The sequence below is a fragment of the Triturus cristatus genome, chromosome 12 (assembly GCF_964204655.1).
Source record: "Triturus cristatus chromosome 12, aTriCri1.1, whole genome shotgun sequence".
NCBI lineage: Eukaryota > Metazoa > Chordata > Amphibia > Caudata > Salamandridae > Triturus > Triturus cristatus.
In genome coordinates, this window is record NC_140595.1 from 692,256,772 (window position 1) to 692,281,639 (window position 24,868).

General features: G+C 44.4%; 1 protein-coding gene across 1 annotated transcript in view; it reads left to right on the forward strand.

Moving 5' to 3' along the window:
* The window catches only part of MUC12 (mucin 12, cell surface associated), a gene marked incomplete at its 5' end in the record, with an annotated part of 144,962 nt that overhangs the window by 22,176 nt on the left and 97,918 nt on the right, over positions 1-24,868 (forward strand). The window contains one exon of the mRNA XM_085637118.1: positions 199-21,241. Within this exon, the coding sequence (XP_085493244.1) occupies positions 199-21,241 (21,043 nt within the window). The remainder of the gene's footprint in view (positions 1-198; positions 21,242-24,868) is intronic.

Below are 24,868 nucleotides of genomic sequence, written 5' to 3' on the forward strand. Positions count from 1 at the left end.
TCATCCTTCACTACCCACTCTAATCTGACTGAGACGGCTTCATCTTCCACCAATACCCATTTTCCTGTTACTGAGACAATTTCAACTTCTTCCAGCACCCATTCAACACCTACTGAGACACTTATTACTTCATCCATCACCTCTACACCTACTGAGACAGTCTCAACTTACGTAAGCCTAATTTCCTCAAAAACTGAGACAAAGCCATCATCCTTCACTACCCACTCTAATCTGACTGAGACGGCTTCATCTTCCACCAATACCCATTTTCCTGTTACTGAGACAATTTCAACTTCTTCCAGCACCCATTCAACACCTACTGAGACACCTATTACATCATCCATCACCTCTACACCTACTGAGGCAGTCTCAACTTCCGTAAGCTCAATTTCTTCAACAACTGAGACAGCGTCATCATCCTTCACTACCCACTCTACACCTACTGAGACGGCTTCATCTTTCTCCAGTACCCATTTTCCTGTTACTGAGACATTTTCAACTTCTTCCAGCCCCCATTCAACACCTACTGAGACACTTATTACTTCATCCATCATCTCTACACCTACTGAGACAGTCTCAACTCCCGTAAGCTCAATTTCCTCAACAACTGAGACAACGCCATCATCCTTCACTACCCACTCTAAACTGACTGAGACTGCTTCATCTTCCTCCAACACCCATTTTCCTGTTACTGAGACATTTTCAACTTCTTCCAGCATCCATTCAACTCCAACTGAGACACTTATAACTTCATCCATCACCTCTACACCTCCTGAGACAGTCTCAACTTCCATAAGCTCTATTTCTACAGCATCTGAGACAATGCCATCTTCCTCCACCACCCACTCTAAACCTACTGAGATGGCTTCATCTTCCTCCAGTACACATTTTCCTGTTACTGAGACATTTACAACTTCTTCCAGCACCCATTCAACACCTACAGAGACACTTACTACATCCATCACCTCTACACCTACTGAGGCAGTCTCAACTTCCGTAAGCCTAATTTCCTCAACAACTGAGACAAGGCCATCATCCTTCACTACCAACTCTAAACTGACTGAGACTGCTACTTCTTCCTCCAGCACCCATTTTCCTGTTACTGAGACATTTTCCACTTCTTCCAGCATCAATTCAATGCCAACTGAGACACTTAAAACTTCATCCATCACCTCTACACCTACCGAAATAGTCTCAACTTCATTAACCTCCACTTCTACAGCAACTGAGACAACGCCTTCTTCTTTCACCACCCACTCTAAACCAACTGAGACTGCTACTTCTTCCTCCAGTACCCATTTTCCTGTTACTGAGACATTCTCGCCTTCTTTCAGAACCCACTCAACACCTGAAGAGACACATATAACTTCATCCAGCACCTCTACACCTACTGAGATAGTCTCAACTTCAATAAACTCCATTTCTACAGCAACGGAGACAAAGCCAGCTTCTTCCACTACCCACTCTAAATCTACTGAGACTGCTTCATCTTACTCCAGCACCCATTTTCCTCTTACTGAGACATTCTCAACTTCTTCAAGCACCCATTCAACACCTATTGAGACACCTATTACTTCATCCATCACCTCTACACCTACTGAGATACTCTCAACTTCCGTAAGCTCTATTTCTACAGCATCTGAGTCTACGCCAGCTTCCTCCACCACCCACTCTAAACCTACAGAGACGGCTTCATCTTCCACCAGTACCCATTTTCCTGCTACTGAGACAATTTCAACTTCTTTCAGCACCCATTCAACACCTACTGAGACACTTATTACTTCATCCATCACCTCTACACCTACTGAGACAGTCTCAACTTACGTAAGCCTAATTTCCTCAAAAACTGAGACAAAGCCATCATCCTTTACTACCCACTCTAAACTGACTGAGACGGCTTCATCTTCCACCAGTACCCATTTTCCTGTTACTGAGACAATTTCAACTTCTTCCAGCACCCATTCAACACCTACTGAGACACCTATTACATCATCCATCACCTCTACACCTACTGAGGCAGTCTCAACTTCCGAAAGCTCAATTTCTTCAACAACTGAGACAGCGTCATCATCCTTCACTACCCACTCTGCACCTACTGAGACGGCTTCATCTTTCTCCAGTACCCATTTTCCTGTTACTGAGACATTTTCAACTTTTTCCAATATGCATTCAACGCCAACTGAGACACTCATAACTTCATCCATCACCTCTACACTTACTGAGATAGTCTCAACTTCAATAAATTCCATTTCTACAGAAACTGAGACAAAGCCAGCTTCATCACCCCCCCACTCTATACCTACTGAGAAAGGTACTTCTTCCTCCAGCACCCATTATTCTATTACTGAGACATTCTCAACTTTTTCCAGCACACATTCCACAGCTGCAGAGACACTCCTAACTTCATCCACCACCTTTACACCTACTGAGATAGTCTCAACTTCAATAAACTCCATTTCAACAGCAACTGAGACAATGCCAGCTTCCTCCTCCACCAACTCTAAACCTATTGAGACTGCTTCATCATCCTCCAGCACCCATTTTCCTGTTACTGAGACATTTTCAACTTCTTCCAGCACCCATTCAACACCTACTGAGACACTAATAACTTCATACAGCACCTCCAACCCTGCTGAGACAGTCTCAACTTCCGTAAGCTCCATTTATACAACAACTGAGAAAACACCAGCTTCCTCCATTACCCAATCTACACCTACTGAGACGGATTCATCTTCCTCCAGTACACATTTTCCTGTTACTGAGACATTTTCAACTGTTTCCAGCACAAATTCCACAGCTGCAGAGACACTCATAACTTCATCCACCACCTTTACACCTACTGAGATAGTCTCAACTTTAATAAACTCAATTTCAACAACAACTGAGACAAAGCCAGCTTCATCCACCACCCACTCTATAGCTACTGAGACTGCTACGTCTTCCTCCAGCACTCATCTTCCTGTTACTGAGACATTTTCAACTTCTTCCAGCATCCATTCAATGCCAACTGAGACACATATAACTTCATCCATCACCTCTACACCTACTGAGATAATCTCCACTTCACTAAGCTCCATTTCAACAGCAACTGAGACAAAGCCAGCTTCATCCACCACCCACTCTATAGCTACAGAGACTGCTACGTCTTCCTCCAGCACTCATTTTCCTGTTACTGAGACATTCTCAACTGCTTCCAGCGCACATTCCACACCTGCAGAAACACTTATAACTTCATCCATCACCTCTACACCTACTGAGACAGTCTCAACGTCCATAAGCTCTATTTCTACAGCAACTGAGACAACGCCTATTTCCTTCACCGCCCACTCTAAATCTACTGAGAAGACTTCATCTTCCTCCAATACCCATTTTCCTGTTACTGAGACATTTTCAACTTCCTCCAGCACCCATTCAACACCTACTGAGACGCTTATTACTTCATCCATCACCTCTACACCTACTGAGATAGTCTCAACTTCCATAAGCTCTATTTCTACAGCATCTGAGGCTACGCCAGCTTCCTCCACCACCCACTCTAAACCTACAGAGATGGCTTCATCTTCCACCAGTACCCATTTTCCTGCTACTGAGACAATTTCAACTTCTTTCAGCACCCATTCAACACCTATTGAGACACCTATTACTTCATCCATCACCTCTACACCTACTGAGATAGTCTCAACTTCCATAAGCTCTGTTTCTACAGCATCTGAGGCTACGCCAGCTTCCTCCACCACCCACTCTAAACCTACAGAGACGGCTTCATCTTCCACCAGTACCCATTTTCCTGCTACTGAGACAATTTCAACTTCTTTCAGCACCCATTCAACACCTACTGAGACACTTATTACTTCATCCATCACCTCTACACCTACTGAGACGGTCTCAACTTACGTAAGCCTAATTTCCTCAAAAACTGAGACAAAGCCATCATCCTTCACTACCCACTCTAATCTGACTGAGACGGCTTCATCTTCCACCAATACCCATTTTCCTGTTACTGAGACAATTTCAACTTCTTCCAGAACCCATTCAACACCTACTGAGACACCTATTACATCATCCATCACCTCTACACCTACTGAGGCAGTCTCAACTTCCGTAAGCTCAATTTCTTCAACAACTGAGACAGCGTCATCATCCTTCACTACCCACTCTACACCTACTGAGACGGCTTCATCTTCCTCCAGTACCCATTTTCCTGTTACTGAGACATTTTCAACTTCTTCCAGCCCCCATTCAACACCTACTGAGACACTTATTACTTCATCCATCACCTCTACCCCTACTGAGACAGTCTCAACTCCCGTAAGCTCAATTTCCTCAACAACTGAGACAACGCCATCATCCTTCACTACCCACTCTAAACCGACTGAGACTGCTTCATCTTCCTCCAACACCCATTTTCCTGTTACTGAGACATTTTCAACTTCTTCCAGCATCCATTCAACTCCAACTGAGACACTTATAACTTCATCCATCACCTCTACACCTCCTGAGACAGTCTCAACTTCCATAAGTTCTATTTCTACAGCATCTGAGACAATGCCATCTTCCTCCACCACCCACTCTAAACCTACTGAGATGGCTTCATCTTCCTCCAGTACACATTTTCCTGTTACTGAGACATTTACAACTTCTTCCAGCACCCATTCAACACCTACAGAGACACTTACTACATCCATCACCTCTACAGCTACTGAGGCAGTCTCAACTTCCGTAAGCCTAATTTCCTCAACAACTGAGACAAGGCCATCATCCTTCACTACCCACTCTAAACTGACGGAGACTGCTACTTCTTCCTCCAGCACCCATTTTCCTGTTACTGAGACATTTTCCACTTCTTCCAGCATCAATTCAATGCCAACTGAGACACTTAAAACTTCATCCATCACCTCTACACCTACCGAAATAGTCTCAACTTCATTAACCTCCACTTCTACAGCAACTGAGACAACGCCTTCTTCTTTCACCACCCACTCTAAACCAACTGAGACTGCTACTTCTTCCTCCAGCACCCATTTTCCTGTTACTGAGACATTCTCGCCTTCTTTCAGAACCCACTCAACACCTGAAGAGACACATATAACTTCATCCAGCACCTCTACACCTACTGAGATAGTCTCAACTTCAATAAACTCCATTTCTACAGCAACGGAGACAAAGCCAGCTTCTTCCACTACCCACTCTAAATCTACTGAGACTGCTTCATCTTACACCAGCACCCATTTTCCTCTTACTGAGACATTCTCAACTTCTTCAAGCACCCATTCAACACCTATTGAGACACCTATTACTTCATCCATCACCTCTACACCTACTGAGATACTCTCAACTTCCATAAGCTCTATTTCTACAGCATCTGAGTCTACGCCAGCTTCCTCCACCACCCACTCTAAACCTACAGAGACGGCTTCATCTTCCACCAGTACCCATTTTCCTGCTACTGAGACAATTTCAACTTCTTTCAGCACCCATTCAACACCTACTGAGACACTTATTACTTCATCCATCACCTCTACACCTACTGAGACAGTCTCAACTTACGTAAGCCTAATTTCCTCAAAAACTGAGACAAAGCCATCATCCTTTACTACCCACTCTAAACTGACTGAGACGGCTTCATCTTCCACCAGTACCCATTTTCCTGTTACTGAGACAATTTCAACTTCTTCCAGCACCCATTCAACACCTACTGAGACACCTATTACATCATCCATCACCTCTACACCTACTGAGGCAGTCTCAACTTCCGTAAGCTCAATTTCTTCAACAACTGAGACAGCGTCATCATCCTTCACTACCCACTCTGCACCTACTGAGACGGCTTCATCTTCCTCCAGTACCCATTTTCCTGTTACTGAGACATTTTCACCTTTTTCCAATATGCATTCAACGCCAACTGAGACACTCATAACTTCATCCATCACCTCTACACTTACTGAGATAGTCTCAACTTCAATGAATTCCATTTCTACAGAAACTGAGACAAAGCCAGCTTCTTCACCCCCCCACTCTATACCTACTGAGAAAGGTACTTCTTCCTCCAGCACCCATTATCCTATTACTGAGACATTCTCAACTTTTTCCAGCACACATTCCACAGCTGCAGAGACACTCATAACTTCATCCACCACCTTTACACCTACTGAGATAGTCTCAACTTCAATAAACTCCATTTCAACATCAACTGAGACAATGCCAGCTTCCTCCTCCACCAACTCTAAACCTATTGAGACTGCTTCATCATCCTCCAGCACCCATTTTCCTGTTACTGAGACATTTTCAACTTCTTCCAGCACCCATTCAACACCTACTGAGACACTTATAACTTCATACAGCACCTCCAACCCTGCTGAGACAGTCTCAACTTCCGTAAGCTCCATTTATACAACAACTGAGAAAACACCAGCTTCCTCCATTACCCAATCTACACCTACTGAGACGGATTCATCTTCCTCCAGTACCCATTTTCCTGTTACTGAGACATTTTCAACTGTTTCCAGCACAAATTCCACAGCTGCAGAGACACTCATAACTTCATCCACCACCTTTACACCTACTGAGATAGTCTCAACTTTAATAAACTCAATTTCAACAACAACTGAGACAAAGCCAGCTTCATCCACCACCCACTCTATAGCTACTGAGACTGCTACTTCTTCCTCCAGCACTCATCTTCCTGTTACTGAGACATTTTCAACTTCTTCCAGCATCCATTCAATGCCAACTGAGACACATATAACTTCATCCATCACCTCTACACCTACTGAGATAATCTCCACTTCACTAAGCTCCATTTCAACAGCAACTGAGACAAAGCCAGCGTCATCCACCACCCACTCTATAGCTACAGAGACTGCTACGTCTTCCTCCAGCACTCATTTTCCTGTTACTGAGACATTCTCAACTGCTTCCAGCGCACATTCCACACCTGCAGAAACACTTATAACTTCATCCATCACCTCTACACCTACTGAGAAAGTCTCAACGTCCATAAGCTCTATTTCTACAGCAACTGAGACAACACCTATTTCCTTCACCACCCACTCTAAATCTACTGAGAAGACTTCATCTTCCTCCAGTACCCATTTTCCTGTTACTGAGACATTTTCAACTTCTTCCAGCACCCATTCAACACCGACTGAGACGCTTATTACTTCATCCATCACCTCTACACCTACTGAGATAGTCTCAACTTCCATAAGCTCTACTTCTACAGCATCTGAGGCTACGCCAGCTTCCTCCACCACCCACTCTAAACCTACAGAGACGGCTTCATATTCCACCAGTACCCATTTTCCTGCTACTGAGACAATTTCAACTTCTTTCAGCACCCATTCAACACCTACTGAGACACTTATTACTTCATCCATCACCTCTACACCTACTGAGACAGTCTCAACTTACGTAAGCCTAATTTCCTCAAAAACTGAGACAAAGCCATCATCCTTCACTACCCACTCTAATCTGACTGAGACAGCTTCATCTTCCACCAATACCCATTTTCCTGTTACTGAGACAATTTCAACTTCTTCCAGCACCCATTCAACACCTACTGAGACATCTATTACATCATCCATCACCTCTACACCTACTGAGGCAGTCTCAACTCCCGTAAGCTCAATTTCCTCTTTAACTGAGACAACGCCATCATCCTTCACTACCCACTCTAAACCGACTGAGACTGCTTCATCTTCCTCCAACACCCATTTTCCTGTTACTGAGACATTTTCAACTTCTTCCAGCATCCATTCAACTCCAACTGAGACACTTATAACTTCATCCATCACCTCTACACCTCCTGAGACAGTCTCAACTTCCATAAGCTCTATTTCTACAGCATCTGAGACAATGCCATCTTCCTCCACCACCCACTCTAAACCTACTGAGATGGCTTCATCTTCCTCCAGTACACATTTTCCTGTTACTGAGACATTTACAACTTCTTCCAGCACCCATTCAAAACCTACAGAGACACTTACTACATCCATCACCTCTACACCTACTGAGGCAGTCTCAACTTCCGTAAGCCTAATTTCCTCAACAACTGAGACAAGGCCATCATCCTTCACTACCCACTCTAAACTGACTGAGACTGCTACTTCTTCCTCCAGCACCCATTTTCCTGTTACTGAGACATTTTCCACTTCTTCCAGCATCAATTCAATGCCAACTGAGACACTTAAAACTTCATCCATCACCTCTACACCTACCGAAATAGTCTCAACTTCATTAACCTCCACTTCTACAGCAACTGAGACAACGCCTTCTTCTTTCACCACCCACTCTAAACCAACTGAGACTGCTACTTCTTCCTCCAGCACCCATTTTCCTGTTACTGAGACATTCTCGCCTTCTTTCAGAACCCACTCAACACCTGAAGAGACACATATAACTTCATCCAGCACCTCTACACCTACTGAGATAGTCTCAACTTCAATAAACTCCATTTCTACAGCAACGGAGACAAAGCCAGCTTCTTCCACTACCCACTCTAAATATACTGAGACTGCTTCATCTTACTCCAGCACCCATTTTCCTCTTACTGAGACATTCTCAACTTCTTCAAGCACCCATTCAACACCTATTGAGACACCTATTACTTCATCCATCACCTCTACACCTACTGAGATACTCTCAACTTCCATAAGCTCTATTTCTACAGCATCTGAGTCTACGCCAGCTTCCTCCACCACCCACTCTAAACCTACAGAGACGGCTTCATCTTCCACCAGTACCCATTTTCCTGATACTGAGACAATTTCAACTTCTTTCAGCACCCATTCAACACCTACTGAGACACTTATTACTTCATCCATCACCTCTACACCTACTGAGACAGTCTCAACTTACGTAAGCCTAATTTCCTCAAAAACTGAGACAAAGCCATCATCCTTTACTACCCACTCTAAACTGACTGAGACGGCTTCATCTTCCACCAGTACCCATTTTCCTGTTACTGAGACAATTTCAACTTCTTCCAGCACCCATTCAACACCTACTGAGACACCTATTACATCATCCATCACCTCTACACCTACTGAGGCAGTCTCAACTTCCGTAAGCTCAATTTCTTCAACAACTGAGACAGCGTCATCATCCTTCACTACCCACTCTGCACCTACTGAGACGGCTTCATCTTCCTCCAGTACCCATTTTCCTGTTACTGGGACATTTTCACCTTTTTCCAATATGCATTCAACGCCAACTGAGACACTCATAACTTCATCCATCACCTCTACACTTACTGAGATAGTCTCAACTTCAATTAATTCCATTTCTACAGAAACTGAGACAAAGCCCGCTTCATCACCCCCCCACTCTATACCTACTGAGAAAGGTACTTCTTCCTCCAGCACCCATTATCCTATTACTGAGACATTCTCAACTTTTTCCAGCACACATTCCACAGCTGCAGAGACACTCATAACTTCATCCACCACCTTTACACCTACTGAGATAGTCTCAACTTCAATAAACTCCATTTCAACAGCAACTGAGACAATGCCAGCTTCCTCCTCCACCAACTCTAAACCTATTGAGACTGCTTCATCATCCTCCAGCACCCATTTTCCTGTTACTGAGACATTTTCAACTTCTTCCAGCACCCATTCAACACCTACTGAGACACTTATAACTTCATACAGCACCTCCAACCCTGCTGAGACAGTCTCAACTTCCGTAAGCTCCATTTATACAACAACTGAGAAAACACCAGCTTCCTCCATTACCCAATCTACACCTACTGAGACGGATTCATCTTCCTCCAGTACACATTTTCCTGTTACTGAGACATTTTCAACTGTTTCCAGCACAAATTCCACAGCTGCAGAGACACTCATAACTTCATCCACCACCTTTACACCTACCGAGATAGTCTCAACTTTAATAAACTCAATTTCAACAACAACTGAGACAAAGCCAGCTTCATCCACCACCCACTCTATAGCTCCTGAGACTGCTACTTCTTCCTCCAGCACTCATCTTCCTGTTACTGAGACATTTTCAACTTCTTCCAGCATCCATTCAATGCCAACTGAGACACATATAACTTCATCCATCACCTCTACACCTACTGAGATAATCTCCACTTCACTAAGCTCCATTTCAACAGCAACTGAGACAAAGCCAGCATCATCCACCACCCACTCTATAGCTACAGAGACTGCTACGTCTTCCTCCAGCACTCATTTTCCTGTTACTGAGACATTCTCAACTGCTTCCAGCGCACATTCCACACCTGCAGAAACACTTATAACTTCATCCATCACCTCTACACCTACTGAGAAAGTCTCAACGTCCATAAGCTCTATTTCTACAGCAACTGAGACAACACCGATTTCCTTCACCACCCACTCTAAATCTACTGAGAAGACTTCATCTTCCTCCAGTACCCATTTTCCTGTTACTGAGACATTTTCAACTTCTTCCAGCACCCATTCAACACCTACTGAGACGCTTATTACTTCATCCATCACCTCTACACCTACTGAGATAGTCTCAACTTCCATAAGCTCTATTTCTACAGCATCTGAGGCTACGCCAGCTTCCTCCACCACCCACTCTAAACCTACAGAGACGGCTTCATCTTCCACCAGTACCCATTTTCCTGCTACTGAGACAATTTCAACTTCTTTCAGCACCCATTCAACACCTACTGAGACACTTATTACTTCATCCATCACCTCTACACCTACTGAGACAGTCTCAACTTACGTAAGCCTAATTTCCTCAAAAACTGAGACAAAGCCATCATCCTTCACTACCCACTCTAATCTGACTGAGACGGCTTCATCTTCCACCAATACCCATTTTCCTGTTACTGAGACAATTTCAACTTCTTCCAGCACCCATTCAACACCTACTGAGACACCTATTACATCATCCATCACCTCTACACCTACTGAGGCAGTCTCAACTCCCGTAAGCTCAATTTCTTCAACAACTGCGACAGCGTCATCATCCTTCACTACCCACTCTGCACCTACTGAGACGGCTTCATCTTCCTCCAGTACCCATTTTCCTGTTACTGAGACATTTTCAACTTCTTCCAGCCCCCATTCAACACCTACTGAGACACTTATTACTTCATCCATCACCTCTACCCCTACTGAGACAGTCTCAACTCCCGTAAGCTCAATTTCCTCAACAACTGAGACAACGCCATCATCTTTCACTACCCACTCTAAACCGACTGAGACTGCTTCATCTTCCTCCAACACCTTTTTTCCTGTTACTGAGACATTTTCAACTTCTTCCAGCATCCATTCAACTCCAACTGAGACACTTATAACTTCATCCATCACCTCTACACCTCCTGAGACAGTCTCAACTTCCATAACCTCTATTTCTACAGCATCTGAGACAATGCCATCTTCCTCCACCACCCACTCTAAACCTACTGAGATGGCTTCATCTTCCTCCAGTACACATTTTCCTGTTACTGAGACATTTACAACTTCTTCCAGCACCCATTCAACACCTACAGAGACACTTACTACATCCATCACCTCTACACCTACTGAGGCAGTCTCAACTTCCGTAAGCCTAATTTCCTCAACAACTGAGACACGGCCATCATCCTTCACTACCCACTCTAAACCGGCTGAGACTGCTACTTCTTCCTCCAGCACCCATTTTCCTGTTACTGAGACATTTTCCACTTCTTCCAGCATCAATTCAATGCCAACTGAGACACTTAAAACTTCATCCATCACCTCTACACCTACCGAAATAGTCTCAACTTCATTAACCTCCACTTCTACAGCAACTGAGACAACGCCTTCTTCTTTCACCACCCACTCTAAACCAACTGAGACTGCTACTTCTTCCTCCAGCACCCATTTTCCTGTTACTGAGACATTCTCGCCTTCTTTCAGAACCCACTCAACACCTGAAGAGACACATATAACTTCATCCAGCACCTCTACACCTACTGAGATAGTCTCAACTTCAATAAACTCAATTTCTACAGCAACGGAGACAAAGCCAGCTTCTTCCACTACCCACTCTAAATCTACTGAGACTGCTTCATCTTACTCCAGCACCCATTTTCCGCTTACTGAGACATTCTCAACTTCTTCAAGCACCCATTCAACACCTATTGAGACACCTATTACTTCATCCATCACCTCTACACCTACTGAGATACTCTCAACTTCCATAAGCTCTATTTCTACAGCATCTGAGTCTACGCCAGCTTCCTCCACCACCCACTCTAAACCTACAGAGACGGCTTCATCTTCCACCAGTACCCATTTTCCAGTTACTGAGACAATTTCAACTTCTTCCAGCACCCATTCAACACCTACTGAGACACCTATTACATCATCCATCACCTCTACACCTACTGAGGCAGTCTCAACTTCCGTAAGCTCAATTTCTTCAACAACTGAGACAGCGTCATCATCCTTCACTACCCACTCTGCACCTACTGAGATGGCTTCATCTTCCTCCAGTACCCATTTTCCTGTTACTGAGACATTTTCACCTTTTTCCAATATGCATTCAACGCCAACTGAGACACTCATAACTTCATCCATCACCTCTACACTTACTGAGATAGTCTCAACTTCAATAAATTCCATTTCTACAGAAACTGAGACAAAGCCAGCTTCACCACCCCCCCACTCTATACCTACTGAGAAAGGTACTTCTTCCTCCAGCACCCATTATCCTATTACTGAGACATTCTCAACTTTTTCCAGCACACATTCCACAGCTGCAGAGACACTCATAACTTCATCCACCACCTTTACACCTACTGAGATAGTCTCAACTTCAATAAACTCCATTTCAACAGCAACTGAGACAATGCCAGCTTCCTCCTCCACCAACTCTAAACCTACTGAGACTGCTTCATCATCCTCCAGCACCCATTTTCCTGTTACTGAGACATTTTCAACTTCTTCCAGCACCCATTCAACACCTACTGAGACACTTATAACTTCATACAGCACCTCCAACCCTGCTGAGACGGTCTCAACTTCCGTAAGCTCCATTTATACAACAACTGAGAAAACACCAGCTTCCTCCATTACCCAATCTACACCTACTAAGACGGATTCATCTTCCTCCAGTACCCATTTTCCTGTTACTGAGACATTTTCCACTTCTTCCAGCATCAATTCAATGCCAACTGAGACACTTAAAACTTCATCCATCACCTCTACACCTACCGAAATAGTCTCAACTTCATTAACCTCCACTTCTACAGCAACTGAGACAACACCTTCTTCTTTCACCACCCACTCTAAACCAACTGAGACTGCTACTTCTTCCTCCAGCACCCATTTTCCTGTTACTGAGACATTCTCGCCTTCTTTCAGAACCCACTCAACACCTGAAGAGACACATATAACTTCATCCAGCACCTCTACACCTACTGAGATAGTCTCAACTTCAATAAACTCCATTTCTACAGCAACAGAGACAAAGCCAGCTTCTTCCACTACCCACTCTAAATCTACTGAGACTGCTTCATCTTACTCCAGCACCCATTTTCCTGTTACTGAGACATTCTCAACTTCTTCAAGCACCCATTCAACACCTATTGAGACGCTTATTACTTCATCCATCACCTCTACACCTACTGAGATAGTCTCAACTTCCATAAGCTCTATTTCTACAGCATCTGAGGCTACGCCAGCTTCCTCCACCACCCACTCTAAACCTACAGAGACGGCTTCATCTTCAACCAGTACCCATTTTCCTGCTACTGAGACAATTTCAACTTCTTTCAGCACCCATTCAACACCTATTGAGACACCTATTACTTCATCCATCACCTCTACACCTACTGAGATAGTCTCAACTTCCATAAGCTCTATTTCTACAGCATCTGAGGCTACGCCAGCTTCCTCCACCACCCACTCTAAACCTACAGAGACGGCTTCATCTTCCACCAGTACCCATTTTCCTGCTACTGAGACAATTTCAACTTCTTTCAGCACCCATTCAATACCTACTGAGACACTTATTACTTCATCCATCACCTCTAAACCTACTGAGACAGTCTCAACTTACGTAAGCCTAATTTCCTCAAAAACTGAGACAAAGCCATCATCCTTCACTACCCACTCTAATCTGACTGAGACGGCTTCATCTTCCACCAGTACCCATTTTCCTGTTACTGAGACAATTTCAACTTCTTCCAGCACCCATTCAACACCTACTGAGACACCTATTACATCATCCATCACCTCTACACCTACTGAGGCAGTCTCAACTTCCGTAAGCTCAATTTCTTCAACAACTGAGACAGCGTCATCATCCTTCACTACCCATTCTACACCTACTGAGACAGCTTCATCTTCCTCCAGTACCCATTTTCCTGTTACTGAGACATTTTCAACTTCTTCCAGCCCCCATTCAACACCTACTGAGACACTTATTACTTCATCCATCACCTCTACACCTACTGAGACAGTCTCAACTCCCGTAAACTCAATTTCCTCAACAACTGAGACAACGCCATCATCCTTCACTACCCACTCTAAACCGACTGAGACTGCGTCATCTTCCTCCAACACCCATTTTCCTGTTACTGAGACATTTTCAACTTCTTCCAGCATCCATTCAACTCCAACTGAGACACTTATAACTTCATCCATCACCTCTACACCTCCTGAGACAGTCTCAACTTCCATAAGCTCTATTTCTACAGCTTCTGAGACAATGCCATCTTCCTCCACCACCCACTCTAAACCTACTGAGATGGCTTCATCTTCCTCCAGTACACATTTTCCTGTTACTGAGACATTTACAACTTCTTCCAGCACCCATTCAACACCTACAGAGACAATTACTACATCCATCACCTCTACACCTACTGAGGCAGTCTCAATTTCCGTAAGCCTAATTTCCTCAACAACTGAGACAAGGCCATCATCCTTCACTACCCACTCTAAACTGACTGAGACTGCTACTTCTTCCTCCAGCACCCATTTTCCTGTTACTGAGACATTTTCCACTTCTTCCAGCATCAATTCAATGCCAACTGTGACACTTAAAACTTCATCCATCACCTCTACACCTACCGAAATAGTCTCAACTTCATTAACCTCCACTTCTACAGCAACTGAGACAACGCCTTCTTCTTTCACCACCCACTCTAAACCAACTGAGACTGCTACTTCTTCCTCCAGCACCCATTTTCCTGTTACTGAGACATTCTCGCCTTCTTTCAGAACCCACTCAACACCTGAAGAGACACATATAACTTCATCCGGCACCTCTACACCTACTGAGATAGTCTCAACTTCAATAAACTCCATTTCTACAGCAACGGAGACAAAGCCAGCTTCTTCCACTACCCACTCTAAATCTACTGAGACTGCTTCATCTTACTCCAGCACCCATTTTCCTCTTACTGAGACATTCTCAACTTCTTCAAGCACCCATTCAACACCTATTGAGACACCTATTACTTCATCCATCACCTCTACACCTACTGAGATACTCTCAACTTCCATAAGCTCTATTTCTACAGCATCTGAGTCTACGCCAGCTTCCTCCACCACCCACTCTAAACCTACAGAGACGGCTTCATCTTCCACCAGTACCCATTTTCCTGCTACTGAGACAATTTCAACTTCTTCCAGCACCCATTCAACACCTACTGAGACACTTATAACTTCATACAGCACCTCCAACCCTGCTGAGACAGTCTCAACTTCCGTAAGCTCCATTTATACAACAACTGAGAAAACACCAGCTTCCTCCATTACCCAATCTACACCTACTGAGACGGATTCATCTTCCTCCAGTACCCATTTTCCTGTTACTGAGACATTTTCAACTGTTTCCAGCACAAATTCCACAGCTGCAGAGACACTCATAACTTCATCCACCACCTTTACACCTACTGAGATAGTCTCAACTTTAATAAACTCAATTTCAACAACAACTGAGACAAAGCCAGCTTCATCCACCACCCACTCTATAGCTACTGAGACTGCTACGTCTTCCTCCAGCACTCATCTTCCTGTTACTGAGACATTTTCAACTTCTTCCAGCATCCATTCAATGCCAACTGAGACACATATAACTTCATCCATCACCTCTACACCTACTGAGATAATCTCCATTTCACTAAGCTCCATTTCAACAGCAACTGAGACAAAGCCAGCTTCATCCACCACCCACTCTATAGCTACAGAGACTGCTACGTCTTCCTCCAGCACTCATTTTCCTGTTACTGAGACATTCTCAACTGCTTCCAGCGCACATTCCACACCTGCAGAAACACTTATAACTTCATCCATCACCTCTACACCTACTGAGACAGTCTCAACGTCCATAAGCTCTATTTCTACAGCAACTGAGACAACGCCTATTTCCTTCACCGCCCACTCTAAATCTACTGAGAAGACTTCATCTTCCTCCAGTACCCATTTTCCTGTTACTGAGACATTTTCAACTTCCTCCAGCACCCATTCAACACCTACTGAGACACCTATTACTTCATCCATCTCCTCTACACCTACTGAGATAGTCTCAACTTCCATAAGCTCTATTTCTACAGCATCTGAGGCTACGCCAGCTTCCTCCACCACCCACTCTAAACCTACAGAAATGGCTTCATCTTCCACCAGTACCCATTTTCCTGCTACTGAGACATTTTCAACTTCTTTCAGCACCCATTCAACACCTATTGAGACACCTATTACTTCATCCATCACCTCTACACCTACTGAGATAGTCTCAACTTCCATAAGCTCTATTTCTACAGCATCTGAGGCTACGCCAGCTTCCTCCACCACCCACTCTAAACCTACAGAGATGGCTTCATCTTCCACCAGTACCCATTTTCCTGCTACTGAGACATTTTCAACTTCTTTCAGCACCCATTCAACACCTATTGAGACACCTATTACTTCATCCATCACCTCTACACCTACTGAGATAGTCTCAACTTCCATAAGCTCTATTTCTACAGCATCTGAGGCTACGCCAGCTTCCTCCACCACCCACTCTAAACCTACAGAAACGGCTTCATCTTCCACCAGTACCCATTTTCCTGCTACTGAGACAATTTCAACTTCTTTCAGCACCCATTCAACACCTACTGAGACACTTATTACTTCATCCATCACCTCTACACCTACTGAGACAGTCTCAACTTACGTAAGACTAATTTCCTCAAAAACTGAGACAAAGCCATCATCCTTCACTACCCACTCTAATCTGACTGAGACGGCTTCATCTTCCACCAGTACCCATTTTCCTGTTACTGAGACAATTTCAACTTCTTCCAGCACCCATTCAACACCTACTGAGACACCTATTACATCATCCATCACCTCTACACCTACTGAGGCAGTCTCAACTTCCGTAAGCTCAATTTCTTCAACAACTGAAACAGCGTCATCATCCTTCACTACCCACTCTACACCTACTGAGACGGCTTCATCTTCCTCCAGTACCCATTTTCCTGTTACTGAGACATTTTCAACTTCTTCCAACATGCATTCAACGCCAACTGAGACACTCATAACTTCATCCATCACCTCTACACTTACTGAGATAGTCTCAACTTCAATAAATTCCATTTCTACAGCAACTGAGACAAAGCCAGCTTCATCACCCCCCCACTCTATACCTACTGAGACAGGTACTTCTTCCTCCAGCACCCATTTTCCTGTTACTGAGACATTCTCAACTTTTTCCAGCACACATTCCACAGCTGCAGAGACACTCATAACTTCATCCACCACCTTTACACCTACTGAGATAGTCTCAACTTCAATAAACTCCATTTCAACAGCAACTAAGACAATGCCAGTTTCCTCCTCCACCAACTCTACACCTAATGAGACTGCTACGTCTTCCTCCAGCACCCATTTTCCTGTTACTGAGACATTTTCAACTTCTTCCAGCATCCATTCAATGCCAACTGAGACACATATAACTTCATCCATCACCTCTACACCTACTGAGATAATCTCCACTTCACTAAGCTTCATTTCAACAGCAACTGAGACAAAGCCAGCTTCATCCACCACCCACTCTATAGCTACTGAGACTGCTACGTCTTCCTCCAGCACTCATTTTCCTGTTACTGAGACATTCTCAACTCCTTCCAGCGCACATTCCACACCTGCAGAAACACTTATAACTTCATCCATCACCTCTACACCTACTGAGACAGTCTCAACATCCATAAGCTCTATTTCTACAGCAACTGAGACAACGCCTATTTCCTTCACCACCCACTCTAAATCTACTGAGAAGACTTCATCTTCCTCCAGTACCCATTTTCCTGCTACTGAGACATTTTCAACTTCTTTCAGCACCCATCATTCAACACCTATTGAGACACCTATTACTTCATCCATCACCTCTACACCTACTGAGATAGTCTCAACTTCCATAAGCTCTATTTCTACAGCATCTGAGGCTACGCCAGCTTCCTCCACCACCCACTCTAAACCTACAGAAACGGCTTCATCTTCCACCAGTACCCATTTTCCTGCTACTGAGACAATTTCAACTTCTTTCAGCACCCATTCAACACCTACTGAGACACTTATTACTTCATCCATCACCTCTACACCTACTGAGACAGTCTCAACTTACGTAAGCCTAATTTCCTCAAAAACTGAGACAAAGCCATCATCCTTCACTACCCACTCTAATCTGACTGAGACGGCTTCATCTTCCACCAGTACCCATTTTCCTGTTACTGAGACAATTTCAACTTCTTCCAGCACCCATTCAACACCTACTGAGACACCTATTACATCATCCATCACCTCTACACCTACTGAGGCAGTCTCAACTTCCGTAAGCTCAATTTCTTCAACAACTGAAACAGCGTCATCATCCTTCACTACCCACTCTACACCTACTGAGACGGCTTCATCTTCCTCCAGTACCCATTTTCCTGTTACTGAAACATTTTCAACTTCTTCCAACATCCATTCAATGCCAACTGAGACACATATAACTTCATCCATCACCTCTACACCTACTGAGATAATCTCCACTTCACTAAGCTTCATTTCAACAGCAACTGAGACAAAGCCAGCTTCATCCACCACCCACTCTATAGCTACTGAGACTGCTACGTCTTCCTCCAGCACTCATTTTCCTGTTACTGAGACATTCTCAACTCCTTCCAGCGCACATTCCACACCTGCAGAAACACTTATAACTTCATCCATCACCTCTACACCTACTGAGACAGTCTCAACGTCCATAAGCTCTATTTCTACAGCAACTGAGACAACGCCTATTTCCTTCACCACCCACTCTAAATCTACTGAGAAGACTTCATCTTCCTCCAGTACCCATTTTCCTGTTACTGAGACATTTTCAACTTCTTCCAGCACCCATTCAACACCTACTGAGACACTTATTACTTCATTTATCACCTCTACACCTACTGAGACAGTCTCAACTTCCGTAAGCCTAATTTCCTCAACAACTGAGACAAGGCCATCATCCTTCACTACCCACTCTAAACTGACTGAGACTGCTCCATCTTCCTCCAGAACCGATTTTCCTGTTACTGAGACATTTTCCACTTCTTCCAGCATCAATTCAGTGTCAACTGAGACACTTATAACTTCATCCATAACCTCTACACCTACCAAGATAGTCACAACTTCACTAAGCTCCATTTCTACAGCAACCGAGACAACGCCTGCTTCTTTCACCACTCACTCTAAACTGACTGAGACTGCTACTTCTTCCTCCAGCACCCATTTTCCTGTTACTGAGACATTCTCAACTTCTTCCAGAACACACTCCACACCAGAAGAGACACTTATAACTTCATCCAGCACCTCTACACCTATTGACCAAGTCTCAACTTCAATAAAATCCATTTCTACAGCAACTGAGACAAAGCCAGCTTCATCCATTAACCACTCTACATCAACTGAGACGGCTTCATCTTCCTCCAGTACCCATTTTGCTGTTACTGAGACATTTTCAACTTCTTCCAGCCCCCATTCAACACCTACTGAGACACTTATTACTTCATCCATCACCTCTACACTTACTGAGATAGTCTCAACTTCCATAAGCTTTATTTCTACAGCATCTGAGGCTATGCCAGCTTCCTCCACCACCCACTCTAAACCTACAGAGACTGCTTCATCTTCCACCAGTACCCATTTTCCTGTTACTGAGACAATTTCAACTTCTTCCAGCACCCATTCAACACCTACTGAGACACCTATTACTTCATCCATCACCTCTACACCTACTGTGGCAGTCTCAACTTCAGTAAGCTCAATTTCCTCAACAACTGAGACAGCGCCATCATCCTTCACTACCCGCTCTACACCTAATGAGACGGCTTCATCTTCCTCCAGTACCCATTTTCCTGTTACTGAGACATTTTCAACTTCTTCCAGCATGCATTCAACACCAACTGAGACACTCATAACTTCATCCATCACCTCTACACCTACCGAGATAGCCTCAACTTCATTAAGCTCCACTTCTATAGCAACTGAGACAACGCCTTCTTTCACCACCCACTCTAAACCGACTGAGACTGCTACTTCTTCCTCCAGCACCCATTTTCCTGTTACTGAGACATTCTCAACTTCTTCCAGAACACACTCCACACCTGAAGAGACACATATAACTTCATCCAGCTCCTCTACACCTACTGAGACTGCTTCATCTTTCTCCAGTCCCTATTTTCTTCATACTGAGACAATCTCAACTTCTTCCAACTTCAATTCAGCACCTACAGAGACACTGATAACTTCATCCAGCACCTCTACACCTACTGAGTCAGTCTCAACTTCCATAATCTCAATTTCTACAGTAAATGAGACAAAGCCAGCTTCCTCCACTACCCACTCTAAACCTACTGAGACTGCTTCATCGTCCTTCAGCTCCAATTTTACACCTACTGAGACATTCTCAACTTCTTCCAGCACAACTGGAACATCAGCCAATATTTATTCTACAGCCACTGAGAGAGCCTCAGCCATCTCGGTCTCCCATCCAGTCACAGGAGAGAAAACATCAACTTCGACAAGAAGCTATTCTACACCCACCAAGACTGTATCATTTACATCCATCACCCGTCCAATCACCAATGAGAAATCTGCATCTTCACGCACTATCCATACTACAATCAGTGAGGTTGTACCTTTTAGCACCTCCACCCATGCCCACCTATCTTCTCGAGAAACTACAAAAACCACAGCTAGCACCACTTTCTCAACAATAAAGACTGAAACTCCTGCCATCTCCACCCAACAGAGCACGGGTAAGTCTCTACATATATGTCGTATTTATTTATAGCTTGTGTACACACATGAAAGGTAATCTTACATAGAGCATGGGTTTTTAGGGAAGGTTAATTCAAAGTTGTCAGTCACTCATCTGCTATCCATCTTCAGGAAACCTGGGAGTATGATGTATGGGGTGAGGTCAGTATTTATAGTCCTAGCTTTTTTTAAAGTAATTTTGGGAGTGTGTTATCCACTAATTAAAGTGGGCACCCTGTACCAGTCCAGATAACACGTATGATGATTTTAGAGGTCTCAGGTCAACCTTTAGAAAGCTATCCAAGTGGTAGCTGTCGAGAGCAACCTTCAAGCTTAGTCTTGAAGGAGTGTTAAGGAGTGTTAAGCAGCTTGTTTTACCAGAATGCAACCTTTTAATATTGATTAAATGAAAGGAGAACCACACAGTAGTTATAAAAATATGTATTTATTAATATGACACTATCTAGTACAACACAATATCTTCTACACGAGGATAATAACAAAGCACACAAATGACAAAACACACAATACTTAAGCACAGAAATGACAGTAAATAGCACAGTGGGTCTCCGGTGGGGGGGACAAAACCATACACTATATAAGTGGTATAGAACCACGACTCGAGCCAAGACAGTGTTGAGAAGATGTAGAATTGCTGGGACCCCAAGGAACCACCCAAGGTGAATAGAAAGGGACCCCACAGAGTGCGTGTGCAATGTGGGAACACAATTGTGTGCTCCGCACAAATCTATGGGAAAGTCAAGGTTGACCCTTCCCAGTGGACTACAAAGAAACGTTGTGAAAGACAGAAGGTTGGAGAGCCACCCCACATGTGGATACCGAAGTACCCAAGTTACCTAGCCCAGGGAAGCCGGGTGCATAGGGATTAAGTAGTGTCGGAAACCGCCATCGAACACAATGGAGGACTTCGAAGAAGAGCCGCTGCTTGAAGGGTGACAATTGTCAGTTGGAATTCAAACATGGATTCTTGTTGAGGAGTACCTGAAGGCAAAGGGGACAGAGTTCTGGGTCACATGGGAGTGACCAGGAGCTCGATAGATGAACGCCCACCGATGTTGGGTGCTTCAGGTTGGTTGATGGAGTCCTTGACTCTGCAGCTACGTGGACCAGGAGACGTCGAGGACAATCAGGAGCCGGATGCAAACTGTCCCACAAAGGATGTCGAGTGCTATGGGGTCGGTGTCTGGCTGGAGCACCAACAAGTCTTGGCAACAGCAACCCACTCAGAAGAAAGGTCACGGTTCGGATCAGCAAGGTCCAGGAGACTTACCAAACACAGGGTAGTCAGAGTAGGCCCCAAGCAAGCAGGGAGCCCACGGAAATCAAAGTTGACCCTCAACTGGACTCAAACGCCAGAGGCACAGAAGTCACGAGAGCACCTCAAACAGCTGTACAAAACAACAGGCCACGGAGCACTCAGTGCGAGGTGGGTGAAGATCTTTGCAGGAGAAGTTGCTAGAGGTTGGGGCTACACGTAGCTCAATGCACTTCTTGCAGAATTACCAACAAGCAGTTGCACTTGAAAAAGTACGCGGTGCACAGGGGTTCGGGTATTGCAGATCCCACAAGGGATTCTGACCTTGAGGGTCATAGAAACCCAACTCCTGTGTTGCTGATGCCTTCGGAGTCCACAGGAGCTCAGGATCAGCAGACCAGTCAGCTGTGTTGCAGTGCCTGCAAACCCAGGGGAGTGACTCCTTCACTCTAAGGGAGATTATCTTCATGTGTCTTAGATGTTTCACAGGTCCTACACGGACTCTGTACTGTGCACAGGCACAGACGATGCAGCAGACTGAGAGGGAGACGAAGTAGGGCTCAAACGAAGTCCAGCGATGTCCAGAGTGCCCAGACGGTCGAAGTGCAATGATTTCTCATCAGAATCTTGTCCACAATGAATCTAGGGTCCTACAGCTAGGTAAGCCCTTAAGTACCCAAGGGAGAGGGTTGGCATGATTCAGGGGACCCGCTCAGGGGAGGGTCTGAAGAGAGGGAAGGTTACTCCCATGTCCTTTATCCAGTTTCGTGCCAGAGCTGGAGCCAACAGCTCCCAGAACTGGTTTGAACTGGACTATGCACAGGGACACCATATGTGCCCCGCATGCAGACTTTCAGTCGCTGGCCAGCGCACCCACCCAGTCCTAATACACTAAATCCTGTCTGGGAGGTGGTCACACCTCCCAGTGACAGGATGCCTATTGTTGTGCCTTCTCCTGTTTGAGCTTGGCTCAGCAGCAGGAGGGCAGAAATGTGTCTCTGTTCGGCAGCAACCATTTTGTGCTGTACGGAGCTAGAAGGCTGGTACTGGGAACACCAGGGACCCCATGAAGCTCGCTTCTGAGGGGTGGAATCATACCTCCCACACCAGTTACCGGTGTGGGGGTATGATTCCAAAATGTTTGATACCAAACATGATAGGGTTTGATTCAGCCATTTTAGAGTTGCATAATGCCCCTCTATAATTAGTAAATGGCTGTATCACTGACAACCCGGGAGAGTGGGCTCCATAGGCTGAAGGGGTGTCCTGCTCGTGCAAGAACACCCTCTCACTTAGAACCAAGCACCCTGCCTTCAGGACTTTTAAGGCCTGCTATAGGGGTGACTTATAGGTTTTAAGTGCAGTGAGCCTTAGAGATAGTGAACCTATATCTTAAGTAAGTGGTGCTTACACCAACTTACACAGGCTGCAATAGTAGGCCTGTAGTTCCATTTTGCATGACCTCTCATGGATGGCATAATACATGCTTAAGCCCATGGTAGGCCTCTGGGTACCTCTGCCCTGGGTACATGGGTACCATCTACTAGGGACTGACAAGGGTCCCCCAGTATCCAATCTGGTGTGTACCTAGGTACATAGCATAACAGTATAAGGAGAAAGCAGATAGACTGGAGTCAGACTAGTCAAAAACAGTATTACATTCAGCAAAAAGTCAGGGTAACCATGAGAAGCAGAACCTACTTTCCTACAAGGGCATACCTGATGGCTCGCTAAAAAGAGGGAGTCTAGACGTTTAATAAGGTGATTCAATAGCGAATAGATTGAAAAAAACATATTTGAAGCTGGTCTGCAAAGAGGGTGACCTAATTAAAATGCATAGCAGCATGTTGCTTTCTACTAGTGTGTATATTGAAAAGAGGTTGACACTTGCCAAATGAGAATGAATTACCAAGTATTTCGGGGTCAGCGGTAAATAATTCTTATACTGCTGTTATCAAATGTCATTCGAAAGGCACACTTCAGCCAACCAAAAAGTAGGTAGCAAAAACAAATTGTTTACATAAGAAAGCCCTACCTTGTTGTATGCAAATATAACCTTCGTCCCAAAGAGCAACCATAAAAGACGGGTTGAGTTCGGCTATGAGGATGCAGCGGCATGTCTGACAGAAAAAAATGATCACGCAGAGGACAATCTAACAGCACAGAAAAGACTAATAAAAACAGCTGTTTTAAAAGTGGCCATTTGTGCTGTTAGTACTTCGCTTAATGCCACTAGTGGTAACCTCGAATGACAAAGTGAGTCCTCAAGGGACCCCTTCCTCTTTATGATTGGCAGCGATCACTGCCTACTCTTAAAAAATCAAACTGAAACATTTAATTTTTGTTTTCG